The sequence below is a fragment of the Parasteatoda tepidariorum genome, chromosome 12, assembly GCF_982258835.1.
Source record: "Parasteatoda tepidariorum strain Cologne lab strain chromosome 12, Ptep-v5.0, whole genome shotgun sequence".
NCBI classification, from domain to species: Eukaryota; Metazoa; Arthropoda; class Arachnida; order Araneae; family Theridiidae; genus Parasteatoda; species Parasteatoda tepidariorum.
Window position 1 is genome coordinate 33,720,524 of NC_141766.1, and position 21,643 is coordinate 33,742,166.

The 21,643-nt window shown below is 26.6% G+C and overlaps 1 protein-coding gene and 2 non-coding genes across 3 annotated transcripts in view; all 3 read left to right on the forward strand.

The window, feature by feature from the left end:
* The window catches only part of nan (transient receptor potential cation channel subfamily V member nanchung), a 107,977-nt gene that overhangs the window by 18,630 nt on the left and 67,704 nt on the right, over positions 1-21,643 (forward strand). The window contains exon 12 of the mRNA XM_087155666.1: positions 8,412-8,521. Coding sequence (XP_087011792.1) covers positions 8,412-8,521 — 110 coding nt within the window. The remainder of the gene's footprint in view (positions 1-8,411; positions 8,522-21,643) is intronic.
* On the forward strand, positions 16,815-16,887 carry TRNAR-CCU (transfer RNA arginine (anticodon CCU)). The gene has a single exon. It is a non-coding gene; the product is annotated as a tRNA-Arg (tRNA).
* TRNAR-CCU (transfer RNA arginine (anticodon CCU)) lies at positions 18,800-18,872 on the forward strand. The gene has a single exon. It is a non-coding gene; the product is annotated as a tRNA-Arg (tRNA).

Genomic DNA, 21,643 nt, shown 5'->3' on the forward strand with positions numbered 1-21,643 from the left:
ATTCCTTTTAAATCAAAATAAACATAACAGCAGTTTGAGAAACGGACTCTATCTTAAAGATCTTTCTCAATTTTCTTAGGGAGGCATTTTGAGCTATGTCCATTTTTTCAAACACACACTTCAAATTAAGTCCCTTTTTAAAACATGCTCTTCAAATTAAGTTCTTTTTCTAAGCATGCATTTCAAAATAAGTTCCTTTTTTAAACATGTACTTCAAATTAAGTTCCTTTTTTAAACATGCATTTCAAATTAAGCTCCTTTTTTAAACATGTACTTCAAATTAAGTTCCTTTCTTAAAGACGCACTTCAAATTAAGTTTATTTTTTAAACATGTATTTCAAACTAAGTTCCTTTTTTAAGGACGCACTTCAAATTAAGTTTACTTTTTAAACGTGCACTTCAAATTAAGTTCATTTTTTTAAAGACGTACTTCAAATTAAATCCTTTTTTTTATACACGCACTTCAAATTAAGTCCATTTTCTTCAGCATAAATTTTGAGTTATACACGTCTTTTAAGCTGCATATTTATATATTATATTTATTTTAGTTATTTGTTTACCTTTTTTACATATTTTGAGCTATAGTTATTTTTTCAACTATTTACTGAAGCGCGCAATTTCAGCTGCTTGCCCGAAATAATAACCGATGACAATGTTTCTATGGATTTTCTTTAAAGCAACAATAAAAAGTATAACTAATTTTGTTTTCTTTCTCCAATACTAACAGACGAACTGAATTCAGTAAAATATTGTTTTTAAAATATCGCTTTCATTTATTTCCGGGAAGAGCTAACTTTCAATATTTCAGAGCTTTATAATGATGACTAGTAGACAACTAGTTAACTAAAAACCGATTCATTGAAAGAAGGATATAGTTAAGGGGGAAATAGTTAACTGTTTTGCATGTTTCTACCTTCTCAGGAATAATAATGAGCCTTGAAGACAATGAAAAATAAAAAAAACACCCATGAAAAGTTACATTTTATTCGAAAGCCAATAAGAATGTAAATAAATAAAAAAAACTTGTACGCTTTAGTTCGTATTTAATTTCATTTATTGAGAAAATGTCAATTAATAATCCAAGAAAACAATAAAACTATAATAATTTATTGTAAATGAAATATCTGACGAAAGACTCCAGAGAATCTTGCTTAAAAGTTTAAAAAAAAACGAAAAAAAAAAAACAGGATGCATCGAGGGGTGATGTCTCTAATATAAAATTATTATATATATATATATATATTGCACTACAAAATTCTTTATTTTAATTTAACATTAACTCATAAAAGGACAACAAAACAATAAACATGATATTTTTCAGAAACTTCTCTTATAGTATAGTTTTAAAATTATAGAAATAGTTAAAATAAACTCGAGCTTGATGTTGTGAAGTAATTCAATAAATCATATGATCTATGTAGAATTTTAAAAAAAAAATAATAAAAAAATTGAAGAACATTTTAATTTTTCGATTCAGATGCACAACAAAAAAATTCCAGATAAATTACAGTAAAAAGTACTGCCGCCCTGAGTGCAGCATACATAAAATCCATTTTTACCATAAAATTTTATCACGTAATATATTATAAAAAATATTTACTTAATTACAGTCATTCAGTAACTTTACACTGAATATTACTGTAAAAATTACAATATATCGGATTTTTTTGATCCATAAAATTTTACGGCAAAAATAGATTTTATGGTAAAAAGTACCGGTCCCTGAGTGCCGGTACTTTTCATCGGAATTTGGTTCGGAGTTTTTTGCAGAGTAATTAAATTTATTTTATTCAACGTGAATAAACAAAGGAATATATTGCTTTTTATTAGTATTTTTTTCAGATATTTTTATTTAACCAAGAATTAAAGAAGATTCTGATGTCACATGTGCTCACCTTGGAAATATTGTTTTAATCATCTGAATTAACGGCATTAGTTCATCACCTGCCCTCTATAGCGCGTGGAAATGCATTTTATCCTGATTTGTCCCACTCAGCCACTGAGGTTTTTCTTGTTTTGCTTTTCATATTTTTTCTCTCTCGACTACTGTGGTTTTTCTAACTTTATTTCTCATTTTTATTTTTCCAATTTTCATATGGCAACTTTACTTCTTATATTTCAAATAATTTTTTCTTCTTTTCATTCACGTCTAGCAAGTCTTGAAAACGGGTTCCTATATTTGAAGCTCTTAAAACATATCGACTGTTATTTTTTTTATGTATTTTTGAAGCGAATAAAATTTTTTAATTAGTTAATAAGAAAATAACTAGTCAAGATAGAGTTTTAATAAGAAAATAATTAGTCAACACTGAGTTACAATAAGAAAATAATTAGTCAACACTGAGTTTTAATAAATGAATTTTTTTTCTGTTGATATAAAATGGTTTTATTCAACAAAACTATTAGGATTGTAAATAAGAAGTTTTAACTTTGTAATACAATAATCTGCATATTTTTAGCCTAAAAGTTTTTCTGACAGATCTTAGTTTGATTGAACATAAATCATTTATACAATTTAACCTTATTTACTTTTCACGAGTTGCATTTTTTTCCCAATTCTGCAATTAACTACCATTTATAAAATTTATGGTTACTTGTAAGTATGCAATTTACATTAACTTCTAGTTCATGCAATTAACGTTAACTTTGATTTATACAAATCGATAATTAATTTTTATTTCTTACAATTAACATTAACTTTTATTCATGAAATTTAAATTAACTTTAATTCATACAATTAGCATTTACGTTCATTCATACAATTTAAATTAGCTATTAATTCATATAATTAACATTAACTTTAATTTATACAACTAACATAAATTTTTAATTCTTAAACTTTTCTTTAACTGTCATTCAAATAATTTACAATAAATTTTTAATTCATACAATTAACGTTAATAGTCCTTCATACAGTTTGAAACAGTTTTTGATTCTTACAATTGACGCTAACTTTCATTTATGCTATCCCCATTAACTTTTAATTACTACAGTTAACGTTAACTTTAATATATACAATTTCCATTTAATCTTATTTCTTACAATTAGTGTTGACTTTCATTTATGCAATTTACATTAATTTTAATTCTTACAATTAACGCTAACTTTCATTTATACAATCCTCATTAACTTTTAATTCATACAATTAACGTTAACTTTTAATTATACAATTTACATTAACTTTCAATTTAGCCAATTAATGTTATTCTCATAACTAATGTTATTCTTAACGTATTAAACATTTAATTCTAAAAATTAACTTTAATTTTTATCTATATAATTTGCTTTAACTTTTAATTCTTACAATTAACCTTAGCTTCCATTTATAAAATTTACATTAATTTTTAAATCTTAAAATTAACGTAACTTTCATTTATACAATTAATGTTAACTTTCATTTATACAATTAACTTTAACTTTCATTCCGAAAAGCTTTATTCATATTAGAACTTTTCATTTAGGTCATCTTTATTGTGTTGAATAGGAATGTGATAGTCATTTTGACCTTAAACAGGAAACCTGTTTTAGTGTTTTGATAAGAGGCTCTGAAGTTTTTAAAGCTTATTTCCGTTCCATAGAATGCATTATTTCGTTCGCAAAATACTTTCTATTTTGTTTTACTTATACAAAAAATCAGAAACATCAAACCAGTTCTTTAATTTATTTTGGTTTAGAAATTTGAATCCCTCAGATGAAATTCCTTACCTTGATTTCAAAACAATAGAATTAAGTAGATAGGGTTTCTTTATCTATTTTTACCAATTATATTCAGAATAGTTGAATCTAAGCAATTTTTTCTATCGTCATAAGGAATCTTTTTCATAAAAGGAATAATGGCGTAGTTGGAAATAACTTTTAGCTTTACCATTAAGCGTTTATAACTTTTATACAGCTTAATTCTCAATATAAATACTTTGCATTAGTAAATGTGATGAAATTTTATGTAAAAGTTATGCTTTGCTTTTCTTTTAATTCCTTTAATTGTAAATTGATAAACTTTATTTTAATTCTTACAAACATATATATATATATATATTTTTTATATAAATACAACAAGACACGCCAGTTTCATCACTAAGTATATATAACGAACAATTTTATGTTTCATAATAGAAAAGCTTTGCTCATAATTTTTCAGATTACATATTAATTAGAAAATATATTTGCACTTTATTGTACTTTTTTTCATTTCTGTTATATTTTATTCATCTTTCTTTTACTATAATAAAATAAAAAAAATTTCAAATAAATGTTATCAAAGGATTATTTAAAATATATTTCAGGAATAAAAAAAGTAGAAACGTCGCCAAACTTGCCCTTTATAAAAAAATATTTTCCCCCTTTCTTAAATATGAACTTATTTAATTTTGCATTAATTTCTGAAAGTAATCATATAACTTAAAGAGAGCATTGTTTTAAATGATATTTTTGTCTTGCATTTTTTTTCTTTTTAGGAAAGTAATTTCTTTTTAGAAAAGTATATTGTTGACTACAAAGCATGTAACGAAGCAGTTGAGTTTCAAGTTACAATTAAATCTCATGAATAAACTGTTCGGAAAAGAAAAAAAAATACATCGTTCTTTGCTAAAACTATCTTCTTTTCTTATTTACCTTTTTAAAAAGTACAAAAGCTGAAAAAAACTACCAAGAAAATTGCTCGAAACTTTTTATGTTTTCAAATGAAAATAAAACTTTTTTCCTTAGTTACAAAATACGATTGACTACAAAATTATGGAGGGAAAAATTTTTTCGCACATCGCGCATTTTTTCATTTTATTTTATTTTTGCACTACTTTGAATACTCATATCTTGCATAATTTTAGGTGAACTTTTTTCAAATTTTAAAAAGAAAATTGAATTTAATTTTATATTGCTCCGAAAATTTTATTTAATTTTTTTATGTTATTGCAAAATAAAGACCAAAAAAAAATTTTTTTTTAATAAAAATGTCCATATCTCGATAAATATGTAAGCTAGAATTACGAAATTATATGCAGTTGTTGCAAATAACAATTAAAGTAATCGATACAAGTTACAAGCTCATTGATTGATTATCTAGCACAGGGTGTTTGAAAATACTAATTTTCTTTCGTAATTTACTGTAGGCCCCTCAAACCTATGAAAGCTTTAAACCTTACTGCAAAGTATGAAAAAATCGCATGCACAAAACAACTCTGAAGTTACAATATAATGCTCTGACTATTTCTTGAGAAATTTAAAAAAATTTTACAAAGCTAAAAAACATTTATAAAAAGTATTTTTTAATGAGGTATAAATTTTAAATAAGCATAAACAGCAACTTAAAAAAAACATTTTTAAAAACAATTGGAAACAATAATAATTTTTTTTTAATTGAGAAAATAAGAAAATTTTTTAAAAAAATCTAGAAAACAAATCAACAAAAAGATATATTCTTCTCGTCAGTTAATATGATTATAGCAGAAAAATAATGCTTTCTAACATTGTATTAATATAGCCAAAGCAAAATAATCGATAAAATAATGAGAGGAGCTCCAAAAAAACTAAGAAAATAAGAAAGCTTTCAGAAAATAAAACAAATCAATCAAAAGTTCAGGAAAAATTTGAGGAAAAAATTCGAAGAAATACTAAAACTAGTATTTTTGCATTCAAATTTGTAATTTTGTATAATTTTGCACAATCATATATTGTGATTATGAAATTAAAGTAGCTTTATAAAGTTTTAATTTTCTTCCATTCTTTTGACTGAACGAATAGTAGGTGTACTCAGCATTAACGATTCTAAGAAGGAGGAAAACTGATAAAAAAAAAAAAATTTTCCGGTAAATGCTTTCGTCAGACACCTATTTAATCTAAGTAGTAAATTGCTAAAAATAGAACACGCGATATATGGCGAGAACGTAACATTTGCCATCTGCTTGAAATAGAAATGGTTTTAAGCTCGTGAAATTATCTATAAATTAAAAGATAATTTTAAATGCTGTAAAATACATAACGAAAACGCGTAATTATGAAATCATTTATGTAAAACTGTAAATAATAAACGAACAACTAAATATGTGAACAAAACTTAACTCTATTAATTTAAAAACTTATCCAAAATATAGACTTTTAAAAGGCTTGGAACAAGTTGAACAATAATATCGTTCAAAAATTTCTAATATAAACAAAGTATAGAGAATTTGTCATGTTTTCGAACTTTTTGAACTCGATAATTTTAATCCTATAGTTAAATTTGAACTAAAATATGATTTAATTTAGCACTTTATTAGGGTTGTTGTAAATTAGTACAATAGTATAGCTCAAGGCGTTTTAATATTTCTAACATGTGTGCAGATCTCTAAAACCTTTAACTTTTGATACTAAAAAAAAATAATAAAAAATAATAGGCACACTATTTTTACACCTCCAGTATTGTTTGAAAATGTATAAAATATCAGAAAATAATCGTGAACATCGAAAATTTTGAAGCCCTTATTGTGTTAAATTCAATTAATTAATCCTGAGGTTACGGTTTGACAGGGTTACGGTCTGGACAACCTAGAGAATAGATCGAATTCGATTAATGATTCCTGAGATTCACCCATATGAATTGGTCCAATTTTTCTGAGAGTGCTATAAAATTTTTAAAAATGAATCTAAAATATATAGTAGATAAATTTGTAATAAAAATTATATGTTAAAAGCTAATTAATACATAGATATTTCGTTGATGCTTCTTTATTATGATTATTGTTTTAAAATGGAAAAAATAAAGGTACCGTTCATATACTGTACCGTTGATTACAATAGGTAATTTGAGCATTCATAATATATAAATTAGTTCAATATTTAATTTTCTTTTTGGAAAACAAATTTATATTAATTTAGTAAAAAATTACGTGTGGTAAAATTCTTTTTAATACTCCTTTTTCCATCTAATTTTGGAAATAGCATCTGAGATAAAAGAGTTTATTAATGTGCAAGAAATATTAATTTAAAAGCATATTAATTGAAGCGGAGAACGCAATATTTTTTCTACTTTTATTTCTTTTTCACTACGATAAGTAATTAATTGAATTAGCAGGTAACTGCATTAATTTTCATTAGAGTTAATGTAAATCGATGTGAGTCTGCATTTAGAAATTAATTTTAATTTGAAAAACGAAAGCATAAAACAAAATTGTGACTTGTCTTTTTTTAGAAAAAAAATATGATGTAGAACTAATTAAAATAAACATTTCAAAAGCATTTCTCATTTTTATCAATATTTAGAATGGTTGAAATTAAATAACTTTGTCGATGACTGTAAATCCTATATTTGTATAATATTTTTAATTAATAAAAGATGTTTTCAGTTTCCTATCAGCACTTAATAATTTATTTTCAAAATATAATTTAATTTTTTCGAAATATAATTCTATTTAATTTATAAGGCCTTTACTCATATCATGCTTTTCATAGAATAATTCTATACAATAATATGAAGTATTTTCCAGTTCTTTCAACATTTAATAATTTAATTTCAAATGTAATTTCAATGCTGGTCGTCTGTATTAGCCTTTTCATTCATATATATAATTTAATCGAAGCACTGTTTCATTTCTATCAGTGTTTAACATTTTGTCTTTAAATATTTCCTAACTTACATTTATTAAAAGATATATTTTAAGTTGCTATTAACATTTAATATATTAGTACTAAATTATAATGTTGTTCTTGGAGCAATAACTTCCGTCACAATATTTCGTAATATATTAGATATGTATTCATTTATATTAGAAATTTTTAAGATTTTATCTATATTAAATAATAAATATTTCTTCGCACGAACAATATTTTTCATTTATTAATACGAGATATTTAGAATTTCTACCAACATGATGTATTTTATTTAAAGGTGTTTTCCATTTGTATAAAACCTTTATTCATGTAATATTTTGTATTCAATTTGTGCGATGTATTTTTAAGCGTATTTCAGGAATTTGGAATTAAATATTATAAGCATCTTTTCTTTCTTTGAAAGAAATATACCTTTAAAATTTATACAAATTAGCAGTCAAATACTTTTATTTTAATCAAGAAAAAAATATTAAAATTATATGAATTATTATGGAGATCAATCTGAGAAAATTATTTATTCAAGAAAACAAAACTTATTTATTTTTGGTCGTTTTGTAATGAGAGAAGAACGCATTTCAATTTAGAAATTTTGATTCATTTTCCAACTCGAATCAATCGATCTTTCAATTCGAATTCAATTTCGAAATTTTCGCATTTCAATTTCAATTTCGAAAAATTGATATTCGGGGCTTCTTATTTATTTTTTGCTCTGATTGACTGATAATAAATAACATGGAAATTTCTTGATTTCGTTTTTAAAAAAATGAATTAAAAATTATGTATTTAGGGAGGTGCATATCGATTTTAAATTTCTTATTTATTTCTTATAGAGGATTCAAACTGGTAGGCCCTTTCGTTGTAATGATATACAAAATGATTTTAACTGATTTACTGTGTTTTGTGACAATTTACATCGTGTTTGTGCTTGGATTCGCTCAAGGTAAGTACTTTAATAATTCTGTTTGAACTCTCTCGTTCCAATTCCTTACTCTAAAATTCCTTTGTTCTATGGTTGGTTGGTTGGTCGGTTTTAATGCCACTTGCCAAACGGGCAAGCCTGCTTGGTGAAACCGAGCAAATTAAGGCAGAGTGTGCGATTCTCGTTTTTTCAGTGGCGCCTTCTATGGCCAAGAATTCGACTTCTGCCACATCATACGTCACGCCTGTTTTATAAGGCGGACCCATTCATACATCCATTCATTCATCCTCAGATCGTAATTTTGATCTGAATCAGAGAACGATTGATCTCCAATCCAGTACCCCCAGAGGTTCTGATTTGCTATGGGAACATGGAGGACTTTCGCGACTCGACAGATTTAACGTGCATCAGTCACTTTACTACACGGGGAGTCTTCGGCCGGCGGGGTTCGAACCCACGAACTCTCGGACGTGGGCCCAGCGCCCTACCGACCAGGCTATCCTGCCCCCTCCCTTGTTCTATAACTTCTTGAAAGGAAAATAAAAGTAGTTTTAGACAAATGCGAGAAATTTTGGCTTTTATTTAAATACTACGGGATCTTTAAAAAATGACGAAACATTACAAATCCATTAGCAATCACACGAGCTCAACCAATACTTCCCAGAAGAGTGAAGGCTCCGATCAGATCAATGTAACGAACATAAACTGCGCAGGGGGGGTGTATCAGAACGTCTGGACTACAAAACTGAGCAGCGGGGGTTTATTATAAATATGTCACATAGTTATGACTACTAAAAGATCTGATTTCTCATTTATGGTAACACGTGAAAAGGCTTTCTTTCTTCTGGAAGGTGTTGGTTCAGCAGAGATGCCTAGATTTAGCTGGGATCTCACAAGGGCTCATAAGATGAAAAAAGTTTTCAGGCTCAATCTCAAAACATTATTTTCTTATACTTTCTTACCTCCAAGCTAAACAGATTACTGAAATTTATTTTCTTAATTTATTAAGCATAAATATATGAATAGTATTAGCTGCTATGGTCCAAGAATAGGTAAACTCAAACTATGTGTATTATATTTACACGAATTTTGGTCTTTATTTGAGATGATAAATCTACAGCTTTAGGCTAAAAAAAATCTAACTAATCTATAGTTTGGATTGCTCGCTAAAATTTTCGTTCTCGAAATTGAAAAATAAGCAGCAGCTTACCACTACAACTTACAAATTTAATTTATTCTCCTCTAATTACGTACAAATTCTTTATTTTAATTATTCATTGTTTTTATCTTCAAAAAATAAATTTCCTATTCGAAATCAAAAAATATTGTACTAAAAGCTTTCAAGCTCGGAAATTCGTAAGCGAGTCCAAACTTTTCTCTTGAACTAATGTAAGTAATTCATTTTCTTTTAAATATATATATAGTTTTTTTTTTTTTTTTCATTTTAGTATTTATTATTTTTCAAAATAAGCTTCTTTTTCGAACTCAGAAAGTATTGAGAATTGAAAGTTTTTGATCTCGGAACTTCCAAAATAATCTAATTCTCTAAATTGTATATATATATATATATATATATATATATATATATATATATATATATATATATATATATATATATATATATATATATATATATATATATATATATATATATATATATATATATATATATATATATATATATATATATATATATATATATATATATATATATATATATATATATATATATATATATATACGAATTAAGTCACCAAAAACGCTGTTAGCGAGTTACAAGAACTAAACTTATAACTTAATAAAATATATATAATATTATAACTTAATAAAATAGAGACTATGGAACTGAACATTTTTATGTTATCTCATATTTTACTAAAACTATTAAAATTACTAAATTTTACCAAATTTACTACCAAATAGCATGATAAAAAAACCTTATATAGTTGTTGTAATTTGAACAGAAGTTATTACCAAAGAGCTACGGTAAACATTATTTTGATTTTCTCATAAGGCATGAAAAAAAAACATACTAAATTTTACTATATTCTAGTAGTTTTGATCATATTTTTTTCTCGGTGTAGTAATCGCAATAAGCTAAATTTTTCCGTAAATATTTTTAAAGAATACATTAAATAGCTGCGTAAGCAAATGATTCTAACTATTAAGAAATAAGTATAAAAATATCTACATTTTGTTAAGATTTTTATCTGATGGTAGCATCATTGCGCAGTTAATTACTTTTGTCAATAAACATACTCAGGATTTCAGTGTTGTTGTTTTTTTTCAAGTAAAAAATACACTCCTTTCTAATTAGAAACGAAGAACCTTGATTAAAGTCATCATTCTTTTCTATTCAAAATAAGTCAATGTTGTAAGACTAATTCGTTATAACTTCTAAAGGAACAATGTGTTTTGAAAGAAAATAAGTTTCTTCAGTTGTTTAAACAGAAGCGCTTACCGTTGAAAGTGGGAGTTGTTTGAGCAATTAGAGACGCTTTGGCCAAGAATGCGATGAAAGAATTTAAATCGGAGTAACAAACACACCATTCTTTAAAATTGCATCTCTTCCAGCTTGTTCTCTTGGTTTAGGCTTAAAGAAAGTTTCGTATTTAAATAGTTTATCTTGAATTTCAATAATCAGGCCATTTTTTTTCTTAATTTATAGGAAAATAAAAGAACGTTATTTAGCTTTTGTACATCAATCTCTTGGATACAAGTTTATTAAAATTCTCCCCCTCCAACTGGAAACTGAGCATTTTTTTTCATGCACTGAGAAAAAAATTTTTTTGCAAAAACTACCAGAATATGATAAAATTTACTGTATTTCTAAATCTATGAGAACGCCATAAAGCTCGGTTATTTTTACCGAAGCGCTTTGGTAGTGACTTTTAAGAAAATTTGCAACAAAATATGGTTTTATAACATGTGATGAAATTTGGTAATTTTATCATGATACCTTAAATCATGGCAAAAAAATGATGCATTCGGTTAAATTTACTTTCAGTTTTGTATTTTTTACTAATCATATGGTAATAAGAACTATAAGTTTGAAAACCAGAATTTCCGGTATATTATTGCCATATGAAAGAAAAAATTAGAAAATGAATGGCTTAAATACCGTATCTTTTTGTTTTATTAACCAGACCTTTCAGTTTTGTATTTTTTACTAATCATATGGTAATAAGAACTATAAGTTTGAAAACCAGAATTTCCGGTATATTATTGCCATATGAAAGAAAAAATTAGAAAATGAATGGCTTAAATACCGTATATTTTTGTTTTATTAACCAGAAGTATTATTTATTAACTTTATATTATTAACTTTATTACTAACTTTAACTTAAAGCTTTATTTTTTGTCTTGCCTATGAGAATTGAATGAAATTTTAAATGGACAAATAGTTCAAAAATTTAAAAATTTATAATTTTTTTTTTTATAGAAATCAAAATTTTCCTGTCTACAGGAAAATTATAAAAACCAAACAATTTTTGAGTTTTGCATATTTTTACATGTCTAAACAATAAAGCCTTGGAGTTGTTTTTTCAAATAGTTAAAAAAACTAGATCACAAGTGCTTTTAATTTTAAAAAAAATTTAGCTTTTCTGAACACTGTCAATTTTCGCTATTCTTATTATCAGCTGAGAGGGAGCAGTTTAAAGATGAACAAAACTGAAATTAAGGACCAAAAATAATTATTTCAAATTTATAAAAAACACAGAACAAGAAAAAATCGCTTATATGATCACCAAAAATGGTGACAAATACTGCACACTGAAGTGATGTTCCGTGACACCAAAACCCAATGATAGCCCCTAGTTCTGTGAAAAACCTAGAATGTTCCTTTACACTACTTGGTGTAAAGTAGCTTCTATCTAACACCATGTCTGTTAATAAGTATCACTAAAATTTTTACAGTAAGATATGATACACATAAGAGTCAGTAAAGTTATTTTTAAGAGACAATATGAAGTAAGAATCAGTAATTTATTTGCATACACACACACATTCACGAATTGTAAAAATAAAATGAGTTAGTAAAGCAAATATACTCGTAGCAAAGATAAAATTAAGACAAATTCAAACTAGGCTTAACAGAACAGGAGCGGATAGAAATTATACATTATAAAATAATTTATTCGATTTACAGAGACTTGAAAATTAAAATATAAGCATTCTTATTACACAACTAAAAATATTCATACATATTTTTAATGGTGAACTTTTTCTGCAGATGAAAAGCAACATTGAAGAAAGCTGCAAACACTCGACAACTAGTATCGGTTGTAAACAATTACAGACGAAATCAAAACGAGCCGAAAATTTTCGGTATTTAAAGCTTTCATATACCGTTTAAATTGTATATGAAAAATCGATTTGGTGTTAACTTGAAAAAAAGTGTTCATGCACATAATTTTAGAGTTGTTCAACATCGAATTCGGAGAGATGTTACACCACAGATATAGAGTGTTAAACGGAATATTATTCGCCAGAAGGCTTTATTTCATATGACGAATAACTTTGTATGCGCTATATTTTTATTTACTATATTTTTCAGTCCACGGTTCAATAAGTGATCAATAAGGAGCCATGAGGCAGTGAGTCTATGAGGGAAACCTGATGAATGTGGTTAATAACATTAAATAGAATATATATTTTGACGCACTGCATTGCAGATATTTTATTTGGAATTTTGACTTGTCACTGACATTATTAGGTAATACAAAATATTTCTTAAATTAAAAGAAAAAACGACTGGAATTCGGTTTTGTATGCAAAAAAAAAAAATTCATGCAAAACTCAAAACAATACAACAATGAATTCGTTGAATTGCAAAAGAACAGTTAAATTTAAAGAGCCTTGCAATGGGCAGATAAATTGCAGCAAAAAACGATAGGTTAATTAAGTATTGTTTGTCTTCAGTGTCAGAAATAACATATTTCAGGTGGGTTGCATATTTCTTTTCGAAAAAAAACTGAAATTAAACAAAAATTACAAAGCAGAACATTTTTTTAAATAAATGATACGAAAATTAAAAAATTAAACTTTGGAAACAAAATGTAATGACTTTTTTGTTACAAATAACCGAAATTTTTACTCAGTTGTTAAGTAAAAGAAGTTACAAGTAAATGCAATGATTTTCAACAGTAGCAAAGTACAAGTAAAAATATTATTTTAAAGAAAAATAATGAAGCACAAGCGAAAGTACTACCATGCACGTATATGCAGGTTATTTGACGAAATGAGACTACTTTCTTGAGAGAAAAAAAATCATTTTTTCGTTTATCACATTCAACTTTCACAATTTTGAAACAAACTGTGAAAATTAAATTACTTCATTTGCAAAGTGTTCTTTGAATGAAGAAAACCTTTATAAACCATATTGAGCAGCAAGATGTTTATTGTTCTTATTTGTTCTTGTCTTGTTGTTCATGTTTTAATGTTTCATTGTTCTTGAATTAACGTTTTATCGTTCTTATTTTAGTATTTTATGGTTCTCGCTTAGTGTTTTATTGTTCTTGTTTTATTGTTTTGTTTTAATATTTTATTCCTCTTGTTTAAATGTTTCATTATACATGTTTTAATGCTTCAATTATACTTGTTTTAATGTTTCATTGTTCTTTCTCTAATATTTTATTGTTCTTTTTCATTATTTTATTGTTCTTGTTTTAATGTTTTATTGTTCTTGTTTCAATGTTTTATTGTTCGTTTTTTAATATTTAATTGTTCCTTTTTAATGCTTTATTGTTCTTGTTTTAATTTTTTATTGTTCTTGTTTTAGTGTTTTACTGCTCTTGTTTTAATCTATTTACTGTTATTGTTATGAAGTTTATAACTGTTTTATCTTTTTGTTCATGGAAACTAATGATGTAGAATCAAGTGTTTTTGCAATAAAAAAATTTGCTTCTAAAAAACTAATCAACATTAACCTTCCTTAAAATGCGACTAAGCTATTAAAACCAGATGCCATTTTTAATTCAATAATTATTTGAACTTGGCAGCGTTTTCGCGTAACCCAATTAACTACTTATCTCGGTTACAGTTTGACTGCCTCATTTCCTCCGAAATAAGCTAAAAACAAACTTCATGGTCTTCACTGATTATTTGAATGTATTTATTTAATGCCAGAACCTTCTGGCAACGGGGATTCTCTAATATTCTCTTCAGTGATAAATGGACTTTTCCAACCGCAGCTAACTATGGGTTACTGCCATATTTCCATGGTAACCATTGTTCTGTTCCGGTCATTTATTTGTTTGGGTAAAATAAGTCAACGCAATTTTGATGCAGAGTAATTCCGAAAATAGTAGCCACGTCATAAAGATATGAAAAGTTAAGTTAAGATATGAATTTTGCACACGCTTCGAAATTGATTTCATTTTATTTCTAGTGGATGAAGAACATGAAGCAACATTTATAGAAACTTTTTTGAATGGATATATGTGTTTAAAATTGATCTAAATTGTTCGAAAACTAGTTGTAAAAAAATTTACGTCCTAAATATGTAAAAAGTTAAGCAAAGATATGAATTTTACATACGTTTTGAAATTGATTTCCTTTTATTTCTAGTGGATGAAGAAATTAAAGCGACATTTATAGAAACTTTTTTGAATAGCTGTATGTGTTTAAAATTACTTTAAGTTGTTTAAAAACTAATTGTAAACAATTTCACAGCATAAAGAAATAAAGAGTTACGCTAAGATATGAATTTCATGCACGCTCCGAAATTGCTTTCATTTTATTTCTAGTGGCTAAAGAAAATAAAACAACACTTAAAAAATTCCTTTAATAGAAGCATGAATTTAAAATTAGTCGGAATTGTTTAAAAACTAATTATAAACTGTCTACATTATTATCCATTATTTTGCATTATTATTAGCAACATTATTATCTATTATTTTGTATTATTATTAGCAACATTATTATCTTATATTTACATTATCTTCAAATTTAACTATCCCTTTGACGCAGATGGGACACCGGTGTCCCTTTATATACTTTTCTTCTGACGCTCTAATTACAAATAAAAATATATTTTGGTATCCAAGTATTATAAAAAAGTCTACTAGTTGCAAAAAAAATGTGTTAGATTGTCATATATATGTTAGATTAGGTTAATTTTAAACAAATTGTCTATATTATTATCTATTATTCTGTATTGTTATTAGCAACATTATTATCTTATATTTACATCATCTTCAAATTTTATTATCCTTTTGACGCAGATGAGACACCGGTGTCCCTTTATATACTTTTCTTCTGACGCTCTAATTACAAATAAAAATATATTTTCGTATCCAAGTATTATAGAAAAGTCTAATAGTTAAAAAAAATGTTAGATTATCATATATATGTTAGATTAGGTTAATTTTAAACAAATTGTCTACATTATTATCTACTATTCTGTATTGTTATTAGCAACATTATTATCTTATATTTACATCATCTTCAAATTTTATTATCCTTTTGACGCAGATGGGACACCGGTGTCCCTTTATATACTTTTCTTCTGACACTCTAATTACAAATAAAAATATATTTTGGTAAGCAAGTATTATAAAAAAAAGTCTAATAGTTACGAAAAAATATGTTAGATTATCGGAATTACATTCGTACTAAAAGTCGTTGATAAATTTCGGAATTTGAATGGAAAAAAAAACCTTTTTTTTATTCATATTCCAAAATTAATCAATAATTGATTTTATAAATTAAAAAAAATTTCAATGATGAACAACTGTTTCTCTTTGCAAATAAGGGCAAATTTGAGGAATTGTTGTATGGAAATCATCCTTGCTTGAAAGATTTTACCTTTAACGTAGAAAAACGCAGCTGCGTTCCACGCTGTATTTCATAACCATAAACTATTAAAATGCTAAGTATAATATTTTCACTCATTTTGAACCTAAATTAATACACAAATAAAGAAAAAAGCATAAATATATGTTTAATAAAAATTCCACGTCAAACGGTTAACCATATTTGCCCGAAAACAAAACGCAACCTATATATGCGTAAAACTTAATGAGTGATAAAGGGGTAGGACCAGATTGTTCATATCAAATGAATACTTCTGTCTGTTATCTACCATTTAAGCTTGAAGAAAACATTGAGTTTTGACTTCAAATCCAAATAAAAATATCCATAATATTAATATATTTTATAATTAATTCATTGCTATATTTATCTATATTGCTTTGATAAAATTCATTGTGAGAAAAGATAATATCCAGTTTAGAAGAGTGTGAGATATTTTGGCAAGAGTTAAAGTCTTGCTTTTAAAGTTAAGTCGTGCCAATTCTTCACCTTTTGGCAAGCCCTCGTGGCCCAATGGATAAGGCATCGGTCTCCTAAACCGGGGATTGCGGGTTCGAGTCCCGCCGAGGGTACGGATCATATGATTTTATAATCGATCTTAATTTTTCTTCTTAAGTAATAGTGTTTCGTATTACATATAATCTATTTTAAGCTTTAACTAACTGTGTAAATTAGGGTGCGAAAATTGATTATTTAAGTGAAAAGGCCTGAAAATATTTTCGAAACTCCATCAACTGCTTTAAAGATACATAAAAGCAAAGGAGGTTTCAAAATAATTTGAAACCAGGTAAAATTACGTTGAAGATAAAAAAAATAAATCCTAGTGAAATATGAGTGATTCCCCCCCCCCCTTGAGAAATAAACTGGCTTATTACTTTTTTATACACTTTGTTGTGGATTTCACGCACTCAATAATATTTAGCCAGATTTTAGAAATGGTTTTGTTCATAAAAAAAAACATGAACTTAATCAGGAAAATACAAAATTTGTAATAAGCCAGTTAAATAGACTTCCCGAAATAAGAAATTAAATTAAGACTTTTGAAATATTTTTATATCATTTTCTTTTATTCAACAAATTTATTTCAGATTATATATCAGCTAATAAAAATTATTTTGTAGCTTAAGATGATGCAAAAATTTTATATTTTAACCGTAACTTATGCCTTAACAAATCCTAAGAAGATATTAAATTAAACATAAAAAATCATGAATAATTATTACAAATCATCATGTTTGCTTTAAAAAGTTCCATGATTTTTTTTATTATCTGTTACACAAATATGTATTATATGTAGCAAAGAAAAATAATAATTTTGAAATTGGCATTTTCGTTGACCACCCTAACTATACTATTGGAACAATTTTTCCAATTTCAACCTCTTCCTTCTTCCAATACTTTTCTGAATAGAATCTCCAAATCAGTAAAAAAAAAGAAAAATTTTATTCAGAGAAAGTTTATTTTTTGTATTATATGTAGAAAAGAAAAATAATAATTTTGAAATTGGCATTTTCGTTAACAACCCTAACTAAACTATTGGAACAATTTTTCCAATTTCAACCTCTCCCTTCTTCCAATACTTTTCTGAATAGAATCTCCAAATCAGTAAAAAAAAAGAAAAATTTTATTCAGAGAAAGTTTATTTTTTGTATTCTCTAATATCTTAATTTAATAAATATTTCTATTTAATTCAGTTTCACCAATGCTATTCAACTATCATTATCCTATGTTGATTATCCTATCATTATCCTATGTTCAATTATCATTATCCTATGTTCAATTATCATTATCCTATGTTCAATTATCATTATCCTACGTTCAATTATCATTATCCTATGTTCAATTATCATTATCTTATGTTCAATTATCATTATCTTATATTTAGAAGAATACAACTTTTCGCATCAGGTCATTTGATTTAAAATTATTTGTGGTATTTTTTATCTAATTGTATTTGTCTGAGAATTATTTTTTCTTAAATATTACTAAGTTAATAACAGTAATAAAATCATAAGGAACAGAGATATTTTAAACGTATTTTTTACGCTTAAAAAAACTATAGAAACTATAAACTGTACTAACTTCAAGCCACCTTTTTAATGCAAACGTGAAATGAAATGTTTATTGTCTAAAATCCTAATTTAATAAATACTACTATCCGATTCAATTCCACCAATGCTATTAATTATGATTATCCTATATTAATCTCACTAGTCTAGAAGGATGTAACTTAGTGCAGATTATTAGATCATTTGATTGATAGTTATTCGTGGGTTTTCGATTTTTTTATGCAATTGTATCAATCTAAGAATCGTATTACATATCATCTATTTTGGACTTCTAACGATTTTTTCCTAATGCACCAAATGCCTTTGGTAATTGTTAAAATGAAAAAAATCACAGTATTTGTTTAAAGTAATAGTTTATGATATTTCGAGTTTCATAGCTGAAATGTACATATGCCACATCTCCCTCCCGAGGCAAGCCCTCGTGGCCTAATGGATAAGGCATCGGTCTCCTAAACCGGGGATTGCGGGTTCGAGTCCCGCCGAGGGTATTTAAGATTAGTTTTTGTAATGCATCGTAAGTCGTTTTTCATAAGTAATAGCGTTTTGTATTGCCTGCCTATAATATATTTTGAAGCTATAAAAATTCTTTCTGAAATCACTAAGTGTCTTTGGGAAATATTGAAACAAAAAATCATAATTTATGTCTATATATTTAACAATATGTACTATTTCAAGATTCATAGTTATAAAAAATCGATGCATATCGAAATCAGTAAAAAAAAACATGTTTATTCAGAGAAAGTATTTTTATATTCTCTAATATCTTAACTTAATAAAATATTTAATTCAATTAATTAATTGAATACTTTAACTAACTTCAATTCTTCCAATACTATTTAATTATCATTACCCTATGTAGATCTCACTATAGTCTAGAAGCATACAATTTTGTGTACATTAATCTGATCATTTAATTGAAAATTATTCATGAAATTTTTTATTCAATTATATAAATCTAAGGATTATTTTTTAAAAAATATTGCTTAAGTCAATAACAGTAATTAAATCATAATGAATAGAGACATTTTAAGCGTATTTTTTAGACTTAAAAAAACAAATAGAAACCACAAACTATACCAACATCAAGCCACCTTTTTAATTAAATATTTATTGTCCAATATCTTTACTTAATAAAGATTTCTATTTAATTCAATTCCTCCAATATTATTCAATTATCATTATCATACGTTGATCTCACTAGTCTAGAAGAATACAACTTTGTGCACATTAATCTGATCATTAATTGAAAGTTATTCGTGATATTTTTTATCCAATTATATAAATCTAAGGACTATTTTTTAAAAAATATTGCTTACGTCAATAAGATTAATAAAATCAAAATAAATAGAGACATTTTAAGCGTATTTTTCAGACTTAAAAAACCCATGGAAACTACAAACTATACCAACAACAAGAGACATTTTTAATTAAATATTTATTGTCCAGTATCTTAATTTAATAAAGATTTCGATTTAATTCAATTCCTCCAATACTATTCAATTATCATTATCTTTCGTTGATCTCACTAGTCTAGAAGATACAACTTTGTGTATATTAATCAAGACATTTGATTGAAAGTTATTCGTGGTATTTTTTAGGCAATTATATATAGATAAGAATTATTTTTTTAAAAAATATTGCTTGTAAATTAATAACAGTAATAAAATCATAATGAATCGAAACATTTTAAGCTTATTTCATACACTTACAAAACCCATTTGAACAATAAACTAGCGTAATTTTAAACGTATTTTTTACTCTTAAAAAACGATAAAAAAACTATAAACTTATACCAACATTATGCCACCTTTTCAATTAAATGTTTCAAATTGATTATTTAAGTACTTTTACTCGATTGTTAAATGCTTTGAAAGATTTTATTTTGTAAAATCTTTACAATGGGAAATTACATTTTGTTATCGTGTAATTTTTTGTAGCAGATTTCATTGCAGAATTTTCATTTTTCCCGCCTATCTTAATGTTTTTATTTTTTAAGCGTTGTTGAACAGCCGACGCAATTTTGAGTTTACGACTATCAATGTTTAACTCCGTAGCTTTGTAATTTTGAACCCAATTTAGAAGACAAGGGAACTCATTGATCAAGTATTAGGAGAAATTAGTCTTCGTAGAGGACGTTTAGATGAAACTAACCTGCATTTGCATTACATGGTGAGAGAAACCATGAAAACCTCCCACTGTTAATCTGACGGCAAGGGGACTCTAGTCCATGATACGTCTACCACTGAAGATATTTTACATCAGAATTTTTGTCGATGCGAGCCAGGTGCTGAATTTTTTATCAACCAGCCGCCGCAGGGATTCAACTTGGCTCACCCCGCTGGGAGGAGAGCGCACTATATCCTGAGCTACTACGGCTCTTGATGTTTTTTGCAGATAATATTGACATTACTGATCTTGAAAAACTTCAAATCCGAGGAAAGAGCCACGATGGCACAGGGGATAGAGCTTCCGCCTTCCAATGAGGTGAACCGGATTGGAATCCCAGTCGATACGAATTTCACATTCGGCTTGTACCGATTACAGTGCTGACGTGAAATATCCTCAGTGGTAGACGGATCGTGGATTAGAGTCCCCTAGCCGTCAGGCTAACCGTGGGAGGTTCTCGTGGTCTTCCGCGTTATGTAACAAAATGCGCGTTTGTTCCATCAGAAAGTCAGCTAGTTTACCCCAATACTTGATCTAGGAGTTCCTTTGTTTTCAGAATTGGGTTCAAAATTACAAGGTTACAGAGTTGAGCATTAGTGGTCGTAAACCCAAAAAGTGGGTCGGCTGTACAACTACAGTTATAAAATCAAATCAAATCCGGGGAAACATTAATTATGCACTTAGCATTTTTGTAAGCAACCAAAAATCATTTTAAAAAATTTAATTTTTAACCAGAAATCATTTCTAAAAATTGAAACAACTTAAACAAACAACATATTCGAATAGAAGTCTAAACCTTTAACACCCTTCATGGTTTTCTTTTCGTGGAAAAGTATTAAAGTAAGCCTGACTTATGAATAAAAGAAATTCCATGTTTCACTGTCAAATATGGATAAAGAATTCTATATAATGTGATAGTTTCGTCGGTATCGTTCTATTTCTTTAGACCTCAAAGAACCTAAGATAATTTAATTTCTAGCTAAAATGAAACATTTTTAAAATAACCGATATTATTAAATGAAATATGTTTATTATATAAGGCATGTAAAAAGGAAATGATCAAATATCTGCAGAAATGCGCATTGAATCAAAA